This window comes from Symsagittifera roscoffensis, chromosome 5 (assembly GCF_963678635.1).
Source record: "Symsagittifera roscoffensis chromosome 5, txSymRosc1.1, whole genome shotgun sequence".
NCBI classification, from domain to species: domain Eukaryota; kingdom Metazoa; phylum Xenacoelomorpha; order Acoela; family Convolutidae; genus Symsagittifera; species Symsagittifera roscoffensis.
Window position 1 is genome coordinate 33,291,636 of NC_087066.1, and position 23,313 is coordinate 33,314,948.

General features: G+C 32.2%; 1 protein-coding gene across 2 annotated transcripts in view; it reads left to right on the forward strand.

Moving 5' to 3' along the window:
* Positions 1-23,313, forward strand: part of LOC134845841 (uncharacterized) — a 93,284-nt gene that overhangs the window by 18,259 nt on the left and 51,712 nt on the right. For both annotated transcript variants that reach the window (XM_063862937.1, XM_063862936.1), the window contains 3 exons: positions 151-310; positions 608-775; positions 1,602-1,696. In XM_063862937.1, coding sequence (XP_063719007.1) covers positions 151-310; positions 608-775; positions 1,602-1,696 — 423 coding nt within the window. The remainder of the gene's footprint in view (positions 1-150; positions 311-607; positions 776-1,601; positions 1,697-23,313) is intronic.

Here is a 23,313-nt window from a genome sequence, read left to right on the forward strand (position 1 = left end):
CTGATAACTATCAAGACCCTATCTTGACACAGTTTTCTGCACGGCAGGCAAATTTTTGAAAAAAAACGTGCCGAAAAGGGATGTGATAAAGCGTCCGCCTCCGTGTGCTCTTCATGTATTTGTTGTCATGTTTGTTTTGGGCTTGTTCAGCAGCCACTATGGGACAAAAGACTGGCTGGAGAACAGACATATGTGCCAGAAAGAGTTGGGCATGGATGACCTGGTGGCATTCAACGATATATATGAGCAGGAGTTCGTCATCAACAACGTCCGCAACTGCTCGAGGATCTCACATATGGATTATCTACAGGTGGGCGCTAAGAGTGATACCTAAGTGCAACTACTCTACTAAGCGATACGACACCTATGTCCAAACACGCGGCAGGTGCATTTAGGCAAACATGGTACATGAATTTCACTAACTGTCGGTTCATCATTTGTTAATCAAACTCCAAACTTACTTTAATATTTTAATCACAGCAGACTTTACCAATGACAGGTAAAAAGATGCACCACAATTACCAGTTTTATACTTTTTGGTCAACAGTTTGAGACAATTTAGATTTATTACTTTGGTTGAGTGGAGAGTGAGTTCAGCTTGATTCAGGTGGGAGCCAGCAGGTATGCGATTGGTAACTTAAACCACTGGCTGTGGGTGGGGGAGGGCAACGAGGAGGGACTGGACGAGACACAGTTCGAGTGGGTGGAGGGAATGGCTGGCGTGGAGGAGGAGGGAAAGGGCTTATCCGGCGGAGGGAGGTGTCTGGCCGCTGAGGTGGGTGAACAGTTTTCCGTCTGTTCGACCAATTAGCCGATCAAAACTCAACTCCAATACCTCGATCACATGAATAACCGACAACAGATTACTGTTTTATCATTTAAGCCAATTCAGAGCAGCATAGAAAAATGTGGTGGTAGGTCAGTAAAACCGAAAATGGGCGGACCAGATCAGTAAACAGAAAGTTCTTGATTCAACTACGTAATCACATTAGCTAAAAACTGACATTTTTATAAATTGACAATTTTTTTGTCAAGACATAAATTGAATAAAAAATAGAATAAAATAACTCTTCCCATGCGCAACGTAATTTTGAAATTATTGTTATAGCTGAGGAAACATTTATTCCAAAAACCTTTAATTCCGCAATTGATGTAATTATTACGTGAATCGGTTTTCTGGATCTGGTAATTTTTTGACTCATAGGCTCACTATACACATCCCGAAAAATGTGATAATTACGAGCTGCTTCATCAATGACGCGTTCGAAAACGACTGGGGTGCGAATTTTGGCTCTTAGCAGTCTTTGCAAACTCTGTCATCTTCCGAGCTCTTCGGAAGCCTTCAGAGGCATTATTTTTCAAAATGCCTAGTAGAATCAAACAAAAACTCTTGAAACTAACAAGAATGACATCAGGTCGATTGGAGGGGGTGTAAAGTTCCTGAGGGTAGCGCCCCATCCCTTTTTGAAAAACATATTTCTTGATATCAAATAAACAGTTTCAGTTCGGGTTTTTTATTGACAAACAGTTCTCGTTTTCACCTTTATTTTGTGTTTCGCCTCGAATTTAAGGCGAAAATTACGGGGCTCTTCCTGTTTTAGATGGACAAGTCCCGCTTGGATGAGTACATAGAATATGTATTCTTCCCCGGGAAAGACTTGCCAGATGACTCATCGCCAAGCCCCCTCAACAAACGGTACCGTCTCCTTTAACTCCCTCTCCCATACATTTCTTTTTCTATCACTCAACTTATACCTTCGACTGGTGATTGAATTAACACTTAATGTGTTTTGGAAACTTTTTATCTTTTTTTGCCAGCTAAACTCCATTGATCTTGGGACTAGTTCGAAACAAGTATTTAATATATACAATTGTATTCTTGATAACTATCATTGAAAAGAACTAACCAATCAAGAAGCATGACTAAAACGTACGATATTTTTTAATGCTGAAACTAATTTTTATACTTTCCGCCAGAGAAGAATAAACTTAACTTGACAAATAGTTGCTCATCCTCGCTTCTAACCTCGCAAGAACACCGGTATATACTAGATCTACTGAGACTAGTAAATATAAGAGTAAGACTAGGTTCGGTATTGGACTAAGAAGTTGCACGAATCTATCCGGGCGAAAAGAAGACAGCGTGACGAACAGACGTGTACTTCATCCGAAATTACTCTATGAGAAAGTCATACCGGACTTAACGCCTGCGACCAATTAAGTCTCGAACAGACCTCTACTAATTTAGATTTAGCAAAACAAAAAATAGAAAAAACAAATTAGATTCGAAACGATCAACAAAGTGATAAACCAACTCGAAAACCAAATTGGCTTACATTCAGGTCTCAATAAGTCTAATCAAATCAAGACAAAAATAAGGCTAAATCCAGGTCACAGCCAGGACGACAGATTGAACCTCTACATCATGAAACGAAGAAGCGGACTACAAAGTTTTTTTCTCTACAAAACTATTTATACAGTGAGTTTTCACTCGTTAATGCAAATTGCCTCAATTGGACCTGTAAAATTTTTAAAAAAGCCGTATATTTCACTATAATACTTAATTATTTCATTTTAGGAATACCTATTCGACCAAAAAAGTTTGTATCTACCTCAAAACTCCGAAATCTGCAATAATTTGGTAAAAACATTGAAAATTTTATGTTCATTGAACAAATAGATAATAAAAAAATCGTTAGTTAAAAGCATTTATGATTAGTTTTATAAAATTATAAACTTCTTTGCTTCTCGAGGACTTTTTTGTTATTGATCTTCTTCATCTAAAGCATCCAACCTTAAACTTTCTTGGATATTTAACTGTTTTAAATCATTAAATTTTCAATTAAATGTTATCAAGGACTGTGTTTGCTTAAAAAAAACCTTAACTTTAAAAACCAAAAATCAGATCATCAAGGATATCCTTGGATCTTAGGAATTATTTTCGAATATAGATCTTAAACTTTTATTCATAACTGTTTTTTCGTTTTGACCCAAAAACTAGATCATCAAGACTTTCTTTGGATCTCTTAAAGCTAGTGTCCAACGACCTCAAACGACATTTCGTTTTTCACTTTTTTTACACGACCCAAGTTTAATTGATTTTTTTTTCCAAATACGAGCCATTTCGATTACGCTAAACAGTGAAGAACTTCGGTTACTCATCCTTCACATGAGCCCCTCCTCTATGTTGACGCAGACTTAAACCCATCAAGAAATTAGTGAAAACTAAAATAGCATCTACTTGTGTTCTTATTATATCTGAAACTTGTGGATTGATTTACTATTCTCCATCCCTCATAATTAATTCGGATTAAGTTTTCTTAGATGTAAAGAACGTCAAATTTGTTTGAGAGCAGTACAAAATGTTTCTATCGAATGATATACTCTCTCCATAACCCGCCTTGTCGCGAAAAACCTTAGCGACCTATTACACGACAAAAACAAAGCAGTTTACAGTCAACGATGTTTTTCCGAATCCGAAAATACAACAGTATCATAAAAGAAATGTAAACGTAGAACAAAAAACACTTATACTCGAAAACCAGTAAGATTACATCACTGGAATACACTGATAAGACACAGTGAAAGTTACACATTAACCGTAATACCACACGAAACATGGTTCAATATGGGAAAAACTTTGATGATGACTCTATCCTCCATTTGTCATCGACCGAACAAATGACCCCTTAAAAGGACAAGTCCAATTTTGCAACAACTTAATAGTAAATTTGCTTCGAAAAAGAATTAGTCTATGCAAACAAGAGTTTCCAGAAGTAAAAACAAGAAGACAAGTACTAGATCACTACCTACCCGGTAAAAACAATATAACCTCACACTCTGTTATCTTCACTATTGAAATTTTACCACTAAACCCAAACAGTCATTTTGCCATCCCCCCATAATACAGACAGCTGATATAAAATTAGAAATTTCAAAAAATTTACATATAAAATTAAAAATATCTAACCTCAAAGCTCACAAAAAGCATACTCACTCATCACAAATGATGTTTTCTCCATCATTTACAATTATATTTTAATACTAATTACCAAAAAAAAACATTTTATGTATGTCCCCTACGAACATCTCGGCACTCAATAGTGAGAAAAGAAACTGATCTCTTTTCACAATTTTTAGACTCAACTCGTGAAATACTCACTGACCTAGAAATTTCAAAAATTATTCATTACTTGAAGGTATTCATTATGGTTCATTATTTGAAATTAATTGCACAAGCAAGAAAAAACTTTCGACTGCAAAGTGACGATGAAACACTTCTAGCAGATGAAACAGATTTTATGTTAAACCCAGAATGAACGATTTTTTTAAATATACCATATGAGTGAAGCAATTGCAACGATTTCAGAAGATAAAGATCACTTACAAGTAACAACCTTAACAACAGACACCACAACTTTCAACCTCAACACGATGTTTCAAACAAAAATAAAACACACAAGGAAACTTGCAAAAAAAACTAATACAAAGACAAAACATCCAGCTCCAAAAAACTTTCATGCTTTACACCAGCTTAAAATTTAAAATTAGGATCATTTGTATGTATTCCATTTTTTATGTTACAAAACAGAACCCACAGATGTAACACGCAAACAAATGACCAAAACAGAAAAGAAATAACTTAACAAAGAAATCTTTGCGAGCAACGAAGAAATTTTTGCGAGCTAACTTTGTTTTTTTTTACTGGATTAAGCCTTGTTGAAACATCTCAAGAAAGCAGTGAACCTAAATACTTTGATTTGCGAACGTACTACCACAGTCATCAAATAAAATAAAGAAAATCATACCAAAAAATCACTCTAAACTTCTCCCCACAAAACAAAGAATCGTAACTAACAAGACGAAATACAACAAAAGAAAAATCACACCAATCAGCTCGACTCCAAAATCAAACACGAAAAGATTATAATTTTTCATCCGTCAGTCTAAAAGAGTGAAGAAAGCAGAAGTTCAGCAACCTATAATTGATTAAAACACTCACTGAATAATTTCGATTAATCAGAAAAAAAATCATCAGAATTATTCAAAAACAATTACTCAAAAATTAGGCAATTCTATCATTTGTAAATATCTCACTCTTCATCCATTAACACTGCTTTTTTTAAGCGGCATAGCTCCATTTTGAACTAAAACTTTAACTATAACTCAGAGACCTCCAGGTCAAAAATAAGAAGTACCCTTATGTTTGACAACCTAATTTACGATAATATAAAAGTTACAACCGCCTTCTATCAACCAATACAAAAACCAAAATTTATGAATACAATTACATCACGTAAACTCCCAGGAAAAAAAATAAAAAAGAAGCCTAAAATTTAAAAAAAATCGTTAGATTGATCAACCTAAAAGACAAAATAATCCACAAAGACCCGTAAATGAAAGCAAGAATTAGCAACTTTATACCAAAAACTCCAGACTTCTCCTCACCAAAATCTCTTCAGATTCAACCCACTTGTCAAAAATTAGAAAACAAATTGATCTCAATCGATATAAATGGGAAGAAAAACAAAAAATAGTTCGCAAAGCAAATCAATTTTCAAATGCTCACTCTAAACTCAGTTTCACAAATTTTTAAAACACTTTTTTTAACTATCATACAAACTATGCCCAATACGCTAAATTTTCGAACTTTTCTATCAACCGATATTTGTTTAAAATATTACTAATCACTTTCATAGTTTTTTTAAACCAATTTGTAATTTTTTTCCCCACTCAGAACCTATTTTCTCTTTCCCATACTGTCGAAAACCTAACTAGAAAAAAGTTTTTTCTAAATGTGACAAAATCTACTAAATAAAAAAGCCCTTGTGATAGTTTTCGTCAATTTTCTAATTTTAATAGCCTATTTTATCTTAACCTTGCATAAATGTCTTAAGAAAGCAATTATAATTATTGAAGCAGTACACCTTAACATCAAAGATAGATAGATCAAATACAAACTACAAATAATACAGCCCCAGGGCCATTAGGAATAGATAACACGAAAACTTTAGAAATGCAACTTTCTCATCTACACTTTGAAACCACAGAAGATGAAAGTGCAAACCAAAAATTTTTTGGTAATAATTTTTTCAAAGAAGAACACAATTTTTAAAGTAATCAATATGAAATAACTCTGATCTTTATCAAAATAATTATGCTAACTCAAGTTTCAACGAATAAAGTTTTGTTGAATCAACCAAAAAAAATAATCTGCCACATATTGTTGACAATACGACACCAAAAACACCCCCACCTTGTGGAAAAAAATTGGTCAATCCCACTTTTTACTAAGCCCAAAAAAACAAAAAATTTTCAACCATAAGACCTTGAAACAGATTTTTTATTAGACTCAGGAGTAGAATCACACAGAATCAATTTTTAGGCCTTGAATGAAATCCATTTATTTTATCCCAAACTCCCATTTTCCAAGACGTTAATCAAACTAGCCACAGCACAAGGCTCACGCTTAACAATGTTTGAAAACTCCAATTAACTCTCATACCAACATGAACAATCGAACAAAATAAACTTCTATCAAAACCATTTAATGTCACAGATATTAAGTGTAATGTAAAAATTAAACCATTTTTTACTAGTTGTATACCATAAATTATTATTTTAAATAGTAAATTAGAAATTTAAGATAAATGTACAAAGACAAACAATAGTTCTCAATTTTTTTCAAAGCTTCAATAAACAAATTCCGTTCCTTTTAAAATTTTACCCTATCTACAACCAACAAGATTTCTCAATCAACCAAGTTCACTAAAATATTAACGATCAAAACACACAACAGTTATATATGTCTGACCTTGAGCTCAAACCAATTCATAAATTCTTTAGAGTGTTATTCTCATTCAAAAATTCTGCAAAAAAACCCAAATACAGACATATTCGCATTATATGTATACAACAACTCTCCATACAAAACCACACGTAATCTAGGACTACTAGGATATTGCGAAACCAATGCAATGTTTTATTCTACTCAAGAAAAATTATACAGAGTTAACAAAGTTTAAAGACTTTTATAAATTTGTCAATCTACAGTATTAATCGAAGAATTCTTATTTATAAATTTTACTAATGCATCAAAATGAAACACAGATTTTTCAGCAGAAAACTTTATTTCAAAACCGCGTTTGAAAAGTCCAAAAGCACAATTGAACAAGAGTATTTACCAACGGCAACATTTTTAAAAGTTTAACTTTCAACACTCTGAAATGAATCAAAAAGAATTTGAAAAGCTAGCAGATTTTTGATAAAATGTCCCATATTATATGCAACATCAAACTCTGATGTCGGTAAAATACACTCATCTTTTTTCTTTCACCCAAATCAGTTCCACTCTATTGAGATTGCCAAAAAACCATAATCAGGTAGAAATGTTTGGAAAAAAAAACGTTTTTAATCCCATACATTGATCCTCACGAATAAAGAACAAAACACAATTAAGAACACACTAGCAAACCCAACACTGCAATAAATCACTGCAATAAATCACAAAATTTTCTTTTATCATGTCAAAAAATTCAAAATATCTTCTTACCATGCACAGTTAACCTGAAAATTGACCTGCTCAAAGTGTAGCAAAAACTTGACCCTGTAAAACACAAAATGAAATCTTGGCATAAACAAAAAATTAAGCACGAAAAAGCCGATATTACTTCTTTAGGAAACAAAGAGTTATCCAGATTTTTTCGAAAAACTAGCAACGCCACAACTGATGAAAAGACCGACATTTTAGAAAATCATTACACAGATACAAAAGAACAGTACTTAATTTGAATAGCATTCCAAGAATCACACTATCTAAGTACAAAAGGAATCATTCGATCAGAGTAAAACATATCATAATTTTACACAAAATTGTTACTTTCCAAACGCATCAATAAGGGTTAAAGTATTTTGCAATGACTGTATCACCTGTCAGCTGAATGAATACTTTCCACGTCAAAGACAATTGCAGAGAAACAAAACTTTAAAGGTCAAAACTTATCTTTTAGCCACAAAATCTCGTTTGATACAAAAGGCCCTATTTCACAACCCTCCAATAAAATTCATTCATTATGGTAATTGTATACGAATTTACAGATTACGTGGCTCTAAACGCTACGCTACGCGCTAATGCTTATGTATGAATTCAGATAACCTCATGAACATTGGATAGCAAATTTCGGATTACCCGAAAACCTTGTTACAGACAACAAAACAGAATTTAATAATAAGGAAAAAATCACAATATGTCATTTTTATAATGTAAAACGCAAACGTAGAATCTCACATGCTTCATGGACAGTCAGTCTAATTGGATGCATCAACTGTTTGTTAGAAGAAGACCTCATATGTATAATTTAAAGAACATGATAAAAAATATACTGATTGGTCAACAGACGTAAAGAAATTCCCACTAGCTTATAACTCTCAAGTTACAACAGCAATTGGACTATCACCGTATGAAATGCTCTTAAACCAAAGTCTTGCAATCCATTAATCTTCACAGCACACTTTCATTCAACCAAAGCCCCAATTCGTTTCAATTTACCACTCCATATTCATGATGAAGATCATTTTCATCACCCACAAAGTTTAAAATTTGCTTCCGGTACCCAAACTTAATAGATTTAAAAAAATAAAACACACAAGGAAACTTGCAAAAAAAACTAATACAAAGACAAAACGTCCAGCTCCAAAAAACTTTCATGCTTTACACCAGCTTGAGATTTCAAAATAAGATCATTTGTATGTATTCCAATTTTTATTATACAAAAAAGAACCCACAGATGCAACACGCAAACAATTGACCAAAACAGAAAAGAAATAACTTAACAAAGAAATATTTGCGAGCAACGAAGAAATTTTGCGAGCCAATTTTATTATATATTTTTTTACTGGATTACACCTTCTTGAAACATCTCAAGAAAGCAGTGAACCTAAATACTTGATTTGCGAACGTACTACCACAGTCATCAAATAAAACAAAGAAAATCATACCAAAAAATCTCTCTAAACTTCTCCCCACAAAACAAAGAATCGTAACTAACAAGACAAAATACACCAAAAGGAAAAAATCACGCCAATCAACTCGACTCTCAAATCAAACACGAAAAGAATATAACTTTTCATCCCTCAGTCTAAGAGAATGACGAAAGCAGAAGTTCAGCAACCTCTAATTGATTAAAACACTCACTGAATAATTTCGATTAATCAGAAAAAAAGTCATCAGAATTAATCAGAAACAATTATCCAAAAATTAAGCAATTCTATCATTTGTAAATATCTCACTCTTCATCCATTTCAACTGCCTTTTTTAAGCGACATAGCTCCATTTTGAACTAAAACTTTAACTATAACTCAGAGACCTCCAGGTCAAAATTAAGAAGTACCCTTATGTTTGACAACCTAAATTAAGATCATTTAAAAGTTACAACCCCCTTCTATCAACCAAAACAAAAACCAAAATTTATGAATACAATTACATCACGTAAACTCTCAGGAAAAAAAATAAAAAAGAAGCCTAAAATTTAAAAAAATCGTTAGACTGATCAACCTAACAGACAAAATAATCCACAAAGACCCGTAAATGAAAGCAAGAATTAGCAACTTTATACCAAAAAATCTAGACTTCTCCTCACCAAAATCTCTTCAGATTCAACCCACTTGTCAAAATTGAGAAAACAAATTGATCTCAATCGATATAAATGGTAAGAAAACAAAAAATAGTTCCGGAAGCAAATCAATTTTCGAATGCTCACTCTAAACTCAGTTTCACAAATTTTTAAAACACTTTTTTTTTTACTTTCATACAAATTTTGCCCAATACGCTAAATTTTCGAGTTTTTCTACCAACCGATATTTATTTAAAATATTACTAATCACTTTCATAGTTTTTATAAACCAATTTGTGTTTTTTCCCCACTCCGGACCTATTTTATCATTCCCATACTGTCGACAACCTAACTAGAAAAAGAGTTTTTCCTAAATGTGACAAAAATGTACTAAATAAAAAAGCCCTTGTGATAGTTTTTGTCAGTTTTCTAATTTTAATAGCCTATTTTATCTCAACCCTGCATAAATGTCTTAAGAAAGCAATAATTGCATTTTTTATCAATCATTCAACAAAAAATTTTTCTTGAATATTTTTTCAAGCTTTTGAAAATTTTACTGACAAAACTTTTGACCCAACCCCACTAAAAATTTCCCCATATACCAAGCCATCCGAAAACTTCCAGTCAACAACTACAATAAGTCATTGAAATCAGCCTCAAAAATTTACCTATATCCTTCGCAGAAAACTTATATACCTTTGAAGCAAAACATACAGCATTGTCAGAGGCATTAACCTCAGCCAATCGCTACGCACCCCTAAGCAAACCACAGTACGTAAATTCCCTAGAAAAAATAATAAAGAAGCCTAAAATAAAAAATCATTAGGTTGATTAGCCTAAAAGACAAGATAATCTACAAAGACCCGTAAATGAAAGCAAGAATTAGCAACTTTATGTCAAAAACTCCGGACTTCCCCTCACCAAAATCTTTTCATATCCAACCAACTTGTCAAAAATGAGACAACAAATTGATCTCACTCAATACAAATGGGAACAAAATTATAAAATAGTTCGGAAAGCAAACCAATTTTTGAATGCTCACTCTAAACTCAGTTTCACAAGTTCTTTAACCACTTTTTTAACTTTCATACAACCTTTAACCAATACGCCAAAGTTTCGAAATTTTCTACCATTCGATATTTATTGAAATTTTTAATAATCACTTTCATAGTTTTTATTAAACATTTAGTAATTTTTTATTCCCTACTCCAAACCTACATTTCTCTTTCCCATACCGTCGACAACCTAACTAGAAAAAAAAAGTTTTTCTAATTGTGACAAAATCTACTAAGTAAAAAAGCCCTTGTGATAGTTTTAGTCAATTTTCTAATTTTTTTTCCTTTTTTTATCTTAACCCTGCATAAATGTCTTAAGTAAGCAATAATTGCATCTTTTATCAATCATTCAACTAAAAATTTTTCTTGAAGATTATTTTCAAGATTTTGAAAAGTTCACTGACAAAATTTTTGACCCAACCCCACTAAAAATTCCCCATATACCAAGCCATCCGAAAACTTCTAGTCAACACCTTCAATAACTCATTGAAATCAGCCTCAAACATTTACTTATATCCTTCGCATAAAACTAATATATCTTTGAAGCAAACCATACACCATTGTCAGAAGCATTAACATCAGCCAATCGTTACGCACCCCTAAGCAAACCACAGTACAAAACATCATATAACATCCACCATCAATACAACAAGACCTAAGTCGAACAAGACACCAAGGTCCAAATCAAAACCGAACTACCACAATCGACCGACAAAAATTTCAGACTCGACGAAATAGGACACTAACAACAGCACGAGTCCAATTCAACATATTCTCATCACCAACATCAACTCTTCTTGATCTATCAAGCAATATAAAACAAAGCACCGCTCCACCTGTGAGTTCAACATGATAACAAAATACACAAAAACATTCCTTACGATTACCTAGGTTCAATACCCACTTCTGAAAAACAAGAGAAAATCCATTTAACCTTCCTCCCCCCCCCACCTCTTCATTTAGGCTCCCATATTGGATGAGCTATACATATACTCAAGGCGAACCAAACCTTGTTAACGAACCAAACGATATTTCCCCAGACACAACTTCATCATCATAGCCAGAAACACTTTCTCATTTCGGAATAAACGACCCATCGAAGTGAAAACTCAACGCCGAAAACTCAGGATATCAGGAAATATTGTTCATCGATTGGAAAATCCAACTTTAATGATTTGAATAAGTGCATTTAGCACGCGAAAACTTCCAGTCAATACCTACAATAATTCATTGAAATCAGCCTCGAACATTTACTTACATCCTTCGCAGAAAACTTATATACCTTTGAAGCAAAACATACACCATTGTCAGAGGAATTGACATCAGCCAATCGTTACGCACCCCTAAGCGAACCACAGTACGTAAACTCCCTGGAAAAAAATAATAAAGAAGCCTAAAATAAAAAATCATTAGATTGATCAGCCTAAAAGACAAGATAATCCACAAAGACCCGTAAATGAAAGCAAGAATTAGCCACTTTATACCAAAAACTACAGTTTTCACCTCACAAAAATCTCTTCATATCCAACTCATTTGTCGAAAATTGAGAAAACAAATTGACCTCACTCGATATAAATGGGGAAAAGCAAAAAAGCAAACCAACTTTTGAATGCTCACTCAGTTTCACAAATTCTAAAAAAAAAACATTTTTTTAACTTTCATACAAATTTTGCCCAATACAAACGGCCCTATTTCACAACCCTCCAAAAAAATTCAATCCTCATAGTAATTGTATACGAATTTACAGATTACGTGGCTCTAAAGGCTACGCTACACGCTAATGCTTATTTATGCATTCAGATAACTTCATGAACATTGGATAGAAAATTTAGGATTACCCGAAATCCTTGTTACAGACAACAAACCAGAACTTAATAAAAAGGAAAAAATCACAATATGTCATTTATATTATGTAAAACGCAAACGTAGAAACTCACATGCTTCATGGACAGTCAGTCTAATTGGAGGCATCAAATGTTTGTTAGAAGAAGACCTCATATGTATAATTAACGAACATGATAAAAAATATACTGATTGGTCAACAGATGTAAAGTAACTCCCACTAGCTTATAACTCTCAAGTTACAACAACAATTGATTTATCACCGTATGAAATGCTCTTGAACCAAAGTCTTGCAATCCATTAATGTTCACAGCACACTTTCATTTAACCAAAGTCCCAATTTGTTTCAATTTATCACTCCATACTCATGATGAAGATCATTTTCATTACCCACAAAGTTTAAAATTCGCTTCCGGTACCCAAACTTAAGGGATTTAAACAAAAAAAAACACACAAGGAAACTTGCAAAAAAAACTAATACAAAGACAAAACATCCAGCTCCAAAAAACTTTCATGCTTTACACCAGTTTGAGATTTCAAAATAGGATCATTTGTATGTATTCCAATTTTTATGTAACAAAATAGAACCCACAGATGCAAGACGCAAACAATTGTCCAAAACAGAAAAGAAATAACTTAACAAAGAAATCTTTGCGAGCAACGAAGAATTTTTTGCGAGCTAACTTTATTATACTTTTTTTTTACTGGATTACACCTTGTTGAAGCATCTCAAGAAAGCAGTGAACCTAAATACTTCATTTGCGAACGTACTACCACAGTCATCAAATAAAATAAAGAAAATCATACCAAAAAATCACTCTAAACTTCTCCCCACAAACCAAAGAATCGTAACTAACAAGACAAAATACACCAAAAGGAAAAAATCACGCCAATCAACTCGACTCCAAAATCAAACACGAAAAGATTATAACTTTTCATCCCTCAGTCTAAGAAAATGAAGAAAGCAGAAGTTCAGCAACCTCTAATTGATTAAAACACTCACTGAATAATTTCGATTAACCAGAAAAAAAATCATCAGAATTAATCAAAAACAATTATCCAAAAATTAAGCAATTATATCATTTGTAAATATCTCACTCTTCATCCATTACAACTGCTTTTTTTAAGCGACATAGCTCCATTTTGAACTAAAACTTTAACTATAACTCAGAGACCTCCAGGTCAAAAATAAGAAGTACCCTTATGTTTGACAACCTAAATTAAGATCATATAAAAGTTACAACCCCCTTCTATCAACCAATACAAAAACCAAAATTTATGAATACAATTACATCACGTAAACTCCCAGGAAAAAAAATAAAAAACGAGCCTAAAATTTAAAAAAATCGTTAGATTGATCAACCTAAAAGACAAAATATTCCACAAAGACCCGTAAATGAAAGCAAGAATTAGCAACTTTATACCAAAAACTCTAGACTTCTCCTCACCAAAATCTCTTCAGATTCAACCCACTTGTCAAAAATGAGAAAACAAATTGATCTCAATTGATATAAATGGGAAGAAAACAAAAAATAGTTCGGAAAGCAAATCAATTTTCAAATGCTCACTCTAAACTCAGTTTCACAAATTTTTAAAACAATTTTTGTAACTATCATACAAACTTTGCCCAATACACTAAACTTTCGAACTTTTCTACCAACCGATATTTATTTAAAATATTACTAATCACTTTCATAGTTTTTTTAAACCAATTTGTAATTTTTTTCCCCACTCAGAACCTATTTTCTCTTTCCCATACTGTCGAAAACCTAACTAGAAAAAAGTTTTTTCTAAATGTGACAAAATCTACTAAATAAAAAAGCCCTTGTGATAGTTTTCGTCAATTTTCTAATTTTAATAGCCTATTTTATCTTAACCCTGCATAAATGTCTTAAGAAAGCAATCATAATTATTGAAGCAGTACACCTTAACATCAAAGATAGATAGATCAAATACAAACTACAAATAATACAACCCCAGCGCCATTAGGAATAGACAACACAAAAACTTTAGAAATGCAACTTTATCACTACATTTTGAAACCACAGAAGATGAAAGTGCAAACCAAAAATTTTTTGGTATTAAGTTTTTTAAAGAAGAACACAAATTTTAAAGTAATCAATATGAATTAACTCTGATCTTTATCAAAATAATTATGCTAACTCAAGTTTCAACGAATAAAGTTTTGTTGAATCAACCAAAAAAAATTATCTGCCACATATTGTTGACAATACGACACCAAAAACACCCCCACCTTGTGGGAAAAATTTGGTCAATCCCACTTTTTACTAAGCCCAAAAAAAAACAAATATATTCAACCATAAGACCTTGAAAAAGATTTTTTATTAAACTCAGGAGTAGAAACACACAGAATCATTTTTTAGGCATTGAATGAAATCCATTTATTTTATCCCAAACTCCCATTTTCCAAGACGTTAAACAAACTAGCCACAGCACAAGGCTCACGCTTAACAATGTTTGAAAACTCCAATTAACTCTCATACCAACATGAACAATCGAACAAAATAAACTTCTATCAAAACCATTTAATGTCACAGATATTAAGTGTAATGTAAAAATTAAACCATTTTTTACTAGATGTATACCATAAGTTATTATTTTAAATAGTAAATTAGAAAATTAAGATAAATGTACAAAGACAAACAATAGTTCTCAATTTTTTTCAAAGCTTCAATAAACAAATTCCGTTCCTTTTAAAATTTTACCCTATTTACAACAAACAGGATTTCTCAATCAACCAAATTCACTAAAATATTAACGATCAAAACACAAAACAGTTATATATGTTTGACCTTGAGCTCAAACCAATTCATAAATTCTTTAGAGTGTTATTCTCATTCAAAAATTATGCAAAAAAACCCAAATACAGACATATTCGCATTATATGTATACAACAACTCTCCATACAAAACCACACGTAATCTAGGACTACTAGGATATTGCGAAACCAATGCACTGTCTTATTCTACTCAAGAAAAATTATAGAGGCATTAACCTCAGCCAATCGCTACGCACCCCTAAGCAAACCACAGTACGTAAATTCCCTAGAAAAAATAATAAAGAAGCCTAAAATAAAAAATCATTAGGTTGATTAGCCTAAAAGACAAGATAATCTACAAAGACCCGTAAATGAAAGCAAGAATTAGCAACTTTATGTCAAAAACTCCGGACTTCCCCTCACCAAAATCTTTTCATATCCAACCAACTTGTCAAAAATGAGACAACAAATTGATCTCACTCAATACAAATGGGAACAAAATTATAAAATAGTTCGGAAAGCAAACCAATTTTTGAATGCTCACTCTAAACTCAGTTTCACAAGTTCTTTAACCACTTTTTTAACTTTCATACAACCTTTAACCAATACGCCAAAGTTTCGAAATTTTCTACCATTCGATATTTATTGAAATTTTTAATAATCACTTTCATAGTTTTTATTAAACATTTAGTAATTTTTTATTCCCTACTCCGAACCTACATTTCTCTTTCCCATACCGTCGACAACCTAACTAGAAAAAAAAAGTTTTCCTAATTGTGACAAAATCTACTAAGTAAAAAAGCCCTTGTGATAGTTTTAGTCAATTTTCTAATTTTTTTTTCCTTTTTTTATCTTAACCCTGCATAAATGTCTTAAGTAAGCAATAATTGCATCTTTTATCAATCATTCAACTAAAAATTTTTCTTGAAGATTATTTTCAAGATTTTGAAAAGTTCACTGACAAAATTTTTGACCCAACCCCACTAAAAATTCCCCATATACCAAGCCATCCGAAAACTTCTATTCAACACCTTCAATAACTCATTGAAATCAGCCTCAAACATTTACTTATATCCTTCGCAGAAAACTAATATATCTTTGAAGCAAACCATACACCATTGTCAGAAGCATTAACATCAGCCAATCGTTACGCACCCCTAAGCAAACCACAGTACAAAACATCATATAACATCCACCATCAATACAACAAGACCTAAGTCGAACAAGACACCAAGGTCCAAATCAAAACCGAACTACCACAATCGACCGACAAAAATTTCAGACTCGACGAAAGAGGACACTAACAACAGCACGAGTCCAATTCAACATATTCTCATCACCAACATCAACTCTTCTTGATCTATCAAGCAATATAAAACAAAGCACCGCTCCACCTGTGAGTTCAACATGATAACAAAATACACAAAAACATTCCTTACGATTACCTAGGTTCAATACCCACTTCTGAACAAACAAGAGAAAATCCATTTAACCTTCCTCCCCCCCCCCACCTCTTCATTTAGGCTCCCATATTGGATGAGCTATACATATACTCAAGGCGAACCAAACCTTGTTAACGAACCAAACGATATTTCCCCAGACACAACTTCATCATCATAGCCAGAAACACTTTCTCATTTCGGAATAAACGACCCATCGAAGTGAAAACTCAACGCCGAAAACTCAGGATATCAGGAAATATTGTTCATCGATTGGAAAATCCAACTTTAATGATTTGAATAAGTGCATTTAGCACGCGAAAACTTCCAGTCAATACCTACAATAATTCATTGAAATCAGCCTCGAACATTTACTTACATCCTTCGCAGAAAACTTATATACCTTTGAAGCAAAACATACACATTGTCAGAGGAATTGACATCAGCCAATCGTTACGCACCCCTAAGCGAACCACAGTACGTAAATTCCCTGGAAAAAAATAATAAAGAAGCCTAAAATAAAAAATCATTAGATTGATCAGCCTAAAAGACAAGATAATCCACAAAGACCCGTAAATGAAAGCAAGAATTAGCCACTTTATACCAAAAACTACAGTTTTCACCTCACAAAAATCTCTTCATATCCAACTCATTTGTCGAAAATTGAGAAAACAAATTGACCTCACTCGATATAAATGGGGAAAAGCAAAAAAGCAAACCAACTTTTGAATGCTCACTCAGTTTCACAAATTCTAAAAAAAAAAACATTTTTTTAACTTCCATACAAATTTTGCCCAATACAAACGGCCCTATTTCACAACCCTCCAAAAAAATTCAATCCTCCTGGTAATTGTATACGAATTTACAGATTACGTGGCTCTAAACGCTACGCTACACGCTAATGCTTATTTATGCATTCAGATAACTTCATGAACATTGGATAGAAAAATTAGGATTACCCGAAATCCTTGTTACAGACAACAAAACAGAACTTAATAAAAAGGAAAAAATCACAATATGTCATTTATATTATGTAAAACGCAAACGTAGAAACTCACATGCTTCATGGACAGTCAGTCTAATTGGAGGCATCAAATGTTTGTTAGAAGAAGACCTCATATGTATAATTAACGAACATGATAAAAAATATACTGATTGGTCAACAGATGTAAAGTAACTCCCACTAGCTTATAACTCTCAAGTTACAACAACAATTGATTTATCACCGTATGAAATGCTCTTAAACCAAAGTCTTGCAATCCATTAATGTTCACAGCACACTTTCATTTAACCAAAGTCCCAATTTGTTTCAATTTATCACTCCATACTCATGATGAAGATCATTTTCATTACCCACAAAGTTTAAAATTCGCTTCCGGTACCCAAACTTAAGGGATTTAAACAAAAAAAAACACACAAGGAAACTTGCAAAAAAAACTAATACAAAGACAAAACATCCAGCTCCAAAAAACTTTCATGCTTTACACCAGTTTGAGATTTCAAAATAGGATTATTTGTATGTATTCCAATTTTTATGTAACAAAATAGAACCCACAGATGCAAGACGCAAACAATTGTCCAAAACAGAAAAGAAATAACTTAACAAAGAAATCTTTGCGAGCAACGAAGAATTTTTTGCGAGCTAACTTTATTATACTTTTTTTTTACTGGATTACACCTTGTTGAAGCATCTCAAGAAAGCAGTGAACCTAAATACTTCATTTGCGAACGTACTACCACAGTCATCAAATAAAATAAAGAAAATCATACCAAAAAATCACTCTAAACTTCTCCCCACAAACCAAAGAATCGTAACTAACAAGACAAAATACACCAAAAGGAAAAAATCACGCCAATCAACTCGACTCCAAAATCAAACACGAAAAGATTATAACTTTTCATCCCTCAGTCTAAGAAAATGAAGAAAGCAGAAGTTCAGCAACCTCTAATTGATTAAAACACTCACTGAAAATTTCGATTAACCAGAAAAAAAATCATCAGAATTAATCAAAAACAATTATCCAAAAATTAAGCAATTATATCATTTGTAAATATCTCACTCTTCATCCATTACAACTGCTTTTTTTAAGCGACATAGCTCCATTTTGAACTAAAACTTTAACTATAACTCAGAGACCTCCAGGTCAAAAATAAGAAGTACCCTTATGTTTGACAACCTAAATTAAGATCATATAAAAGTTACAACCCCCTTCTATCAACCAATACAAAAACCAAAATTTATGAATACAATTACATCACGTAAACTCCCAGGAAAAAAAATAAAAAACGAGCCTAAAATTTAAAAAAAATCGTTAGATTGATCAACCTAAAAGACAAAATAATCCACAAAGACCCGTAAATGAAAGCAAGAATTAGCAACTTTATACCAAAAACTCTAGACATCTCCTCACCAAAATCTCTTCAGATTCAACCCACTTGTCAAAAATGAGAAAACAAATTGATCTCAATTGATATAAATGGGAAGAAAACAAAAAATAGTTCGGAAAGCAAATCAATTTTCAAATGCTCACTCTAAACTCAGTTTCACAAATTTTTAAAACACTTTTTGTAACTATCATACAAACTTCGCCCAATACGCTAAACTTTCGAACTTTTCTACCAACCGATATTTATTTAAAATATTACTAATCACTTTCATAGTTTTTTTAAACCAATTTGTAATTTTTTTCCCCACTCAGAACCTATTTTCTCTTTCCCATACTGTCAAAAACCTAACTAGAAAAAAGTTTTTTCTAAATGTGACAAAATCTACTAAATAAAAAAGCCCTTGTGATAGTTTTCGTCAATTTTCTAATTTTAATAGCCTATTTTATCTTAACCCTGCATAAATGTCTTAAGAAAGCAATCATAATTATTGAAGCAGTACACCTTAACATCAAAGATAGATAGATCAAATACAAACTACAAATAATACAACCCCAGCGCCATTAGGAATAGACAACACAAAAACTTTAGAAATGCAACTTTATCACTACATTTTGAAACCACAGAAGATGAAAGTGCAAACCAAAAATTTTTTGGTATTAAGTTTTTTAAAGAAGAACACAAATTTTAAAGTAATCAATATGAATTAACTCTGATCTTTATCAAAATAATTATGCTAACTCAAGTTTCAACGAATAAAGTTTTGTTGAATCAACCAAAAAAAATTATCTGCCACATATTGTTGACAATACGACACCAAAAACACCCCCACCTTGTGGGAAAAATTTGGTCAATCCCACTTTTTACTAAGCCCAAAAAAAAACAAATATATTCAACCATAAGACCTTGAAAAAGATTTTTTATTAAACTCAGGAGTAGAAACACACAGAATCATTTTTTAGGCATTGAATGAAATCCATTTATTTTATCCCAAACTCCCATTTTCCAAGACGTTAAACAAACTAGCCACAGCACAAGGCTCACGCTTAACAATGTTTGAAAACTCCAATTAACTCTCATACCAACATGAACAATCGAACAAAATAAACTTCTATCAAAACCATTTAATTTCACAGATATTAAGTGTAATGTAAAAATTAAACCATTTTTTACTAGATGTATACCATAAATTATTATTTTAAATAGTAAATTAGAAAATTAAGATAAATGTACAAAGACAAACAATAGTTCTCAATTTTTTTCAAAGCTTCAATAAACAAATTCCGTTCCTTTTAAAATTTTACCCTATTTACAACCAACAGGATTTCTCAATCAACCAAATTCACTAAAATATTAACGATCAAAACACAAAACAGTTATATATGTTTGACCTTGAGCTCAAACCAATTCATAAATTCTTTAGAGTGTTATTCTCATTCAAAAATTATGCAAAAAAACCCAAATACAGACATATTCGCATTATATGTATACAACAACTCTCCATACAAAACCACACGTAATCTAGGACTACTAGGATATTGCGAAACCAATGCACTGTCTTATTCTACTCAAGAAAAATTATACAGAGTTAACAAAGTTTAAAAACGTTTATAAATTTGTCAATCTACAGTATTAATCGAAGAATTCTCATTTATAAATTTTACTAATGCATCAAAATGAAACACAGATTTTTCTGCAGAAAACTTTATTTCAAAACCGCGTTTGAAAAGTCCAAAAGCACAATTGAACAAGAGTATTTACCAACGGCAACATTTTTAAAAGTTTAACTTTCAACACTCTGAAATGAATCAGTAAGAATTTGAAAAGCTAGCAGATTTTTGATAAATTGTCCCATATTATATGCAACATCAAACTCTGATGTCGGTAAAATACATTCATCTTTTTTCTTTCACTCAAATCAGTTCCACTCTATTGAGATTGCCAAAAAACCATAATCAGGTAAAAATGTCTTTAAACCCGTACATTGTTCCTCACGAATAAAGAACAAAACACAATTAGGAACACGCAAGCAAACCCAACAACGCAATAGATCACTTCCATTAACAGAAAAGGAAGATCTTAAAGATACAAACAAATTAGCAGGACCGTTAGACAATAACAGATAATGTACCTTAATCATGTCAAAAAATTCAAAATATCTTCCTACCAGGCACAGTTAACCTGAAAATTGACCTGCTCAAAGTGTAGCAAAAACTTGACCCTGTAAAACACTAAATGAAATCTTGGCATAAACAAAAAATTAAGCGCGAAAAAGCCAATATCACTTCTTTAGGAAACAAAGGGTTACCCAGATTTTTTCGAAAAATTAGCAACGCCACAACTGATGAAAAGACCGACATTTTAGAATATCATTACACAGATACAAAAGTACAGTGTCTACCGCTAAACTTAATTTGAAAAGCATTCCAAGCATCACACTACCTAAGTACAAAAGGAATCATTGGATCAGAGGAAAACATATCATAATTTTACACAAAATTGTTACTTTCCAAAGGCATCAATAAGGATTAAAGTATTTTGCAATGACTGTATCACCTGTCAGCTGAATGAATACTTTCCACGTCAAAGACAATTGCAGAGAAACAAAACTTTAAAGGTCAAAGCTTATCTTTTAGCCACAAAATCTCGTTTGATACAAAAGGCCCTATTTCACAACCCTCCAAAAAAATTCATGAACATTGGATAGCAAATTTCAGATTACCCGAAATCCTTGTTACAGACAACAAAACAAAATTTAATAATAAGGAAAAAATCACATTATGTCATTTTTATAATGTAAAACGCAAAGGTAGAATCTCACATGCTTCATGGACAGTCAGTCTAATTGGAGGCATCAACTGTTTGTTAGAAGAAGACCTCATATGTATAATTTACGAACATGATAAAATATATACTGATTGGTCAACAGACGTAAAGTAATTCCCACTAGCTTATAACTCTCAAGTTACAACAACAATTCGACTATCACCGTATGAAATGCTCTTAAACCAAAGTCTTACAATACATTAATCTTCACAGCACACTTTCATTCAACCAAAGTCCCAATTCGTTTCAATTTAGCACTCCATACTCATGATGAAGATCTTTTTTATCACCCACAAAGTTTAAAATTTGCTTCCGGTACCCAAACTTAATGGATTTAAACAAAAAGAAAACACACAGGGAAACTTGCAAAAAAAACTAATACAAAGACAAAACATCCAGCTCCAGAAAACTTTCATGCTTTGCACCAGCTTGAGGATCATTTGTGTGTATTCCAATTTTTGTGTTACAAAAGAGAACCCACATATGCAACACGCAAACAATTGAACAAAACAGAAAAGAAATAACTTATCAAAGAAAGCTTTGCGAGCAACGAAGAAATTTTTGCGAGCTAGCTTTATTATATTTTGTTTACTGGATTACACCTTGTTGAACATCTCAAGAAAGCAGTGAAGCTAAATACTTGATTTACGAACGTACTACCACAAAGATCCGTTAATGAAAGCAAGAATTAGCAATTTTATACCAAAAACTCTAGACTTCTCCTCACTAAAATCTCTTCAGATTCACCCTACTTGTCAAAAATAAGAAAAAAAATTGATCTCAATCGATATAAATGGGAAGAAAACAAAAAATAGTTCGGGAAGCAAATCAATTTTTGAATGCTCACTCTAAACTCAGTTTCACAAAATCTTAAAACACTTTTTTAATTTTCATACAAACTTTGCCCAATACGCTAACTTTTCGAATTTTTCTACCAACTGATATTTATTTAAAATATTACTAATCACTTTCATAGTTTTTATAAACCAATTTGTAATTTTTCCCCACTCCGAACCTATTTTCTCTTTCCCATACTGTTGACAACCTAACTAGAGAAAAATTTTTTCCTAAATGTGACAAAAATGTACTAAATAAAAAAAACCCTTGTGATAGTTTTCGTCAGTTTTCTAATTTTAATAGCCTATTTTATCTAAACTCTGCGTAAATGTCTTAAGAAAGCAATAATTGCATTTTTATCAATTAATCAACTAAAAACTTTTCTTGAATATTTTTTTCAAGCTTTTGAAAATTTTACTGACAAAATTTTTGACCCAACCCCACTAAAAAATTCCCCATACACCAAGCCATCCGAAAACTTCCAGTCAACAACTGCAATAAGTCATTGAAATCAGCCTCAAAAACTTACCTATATCCTT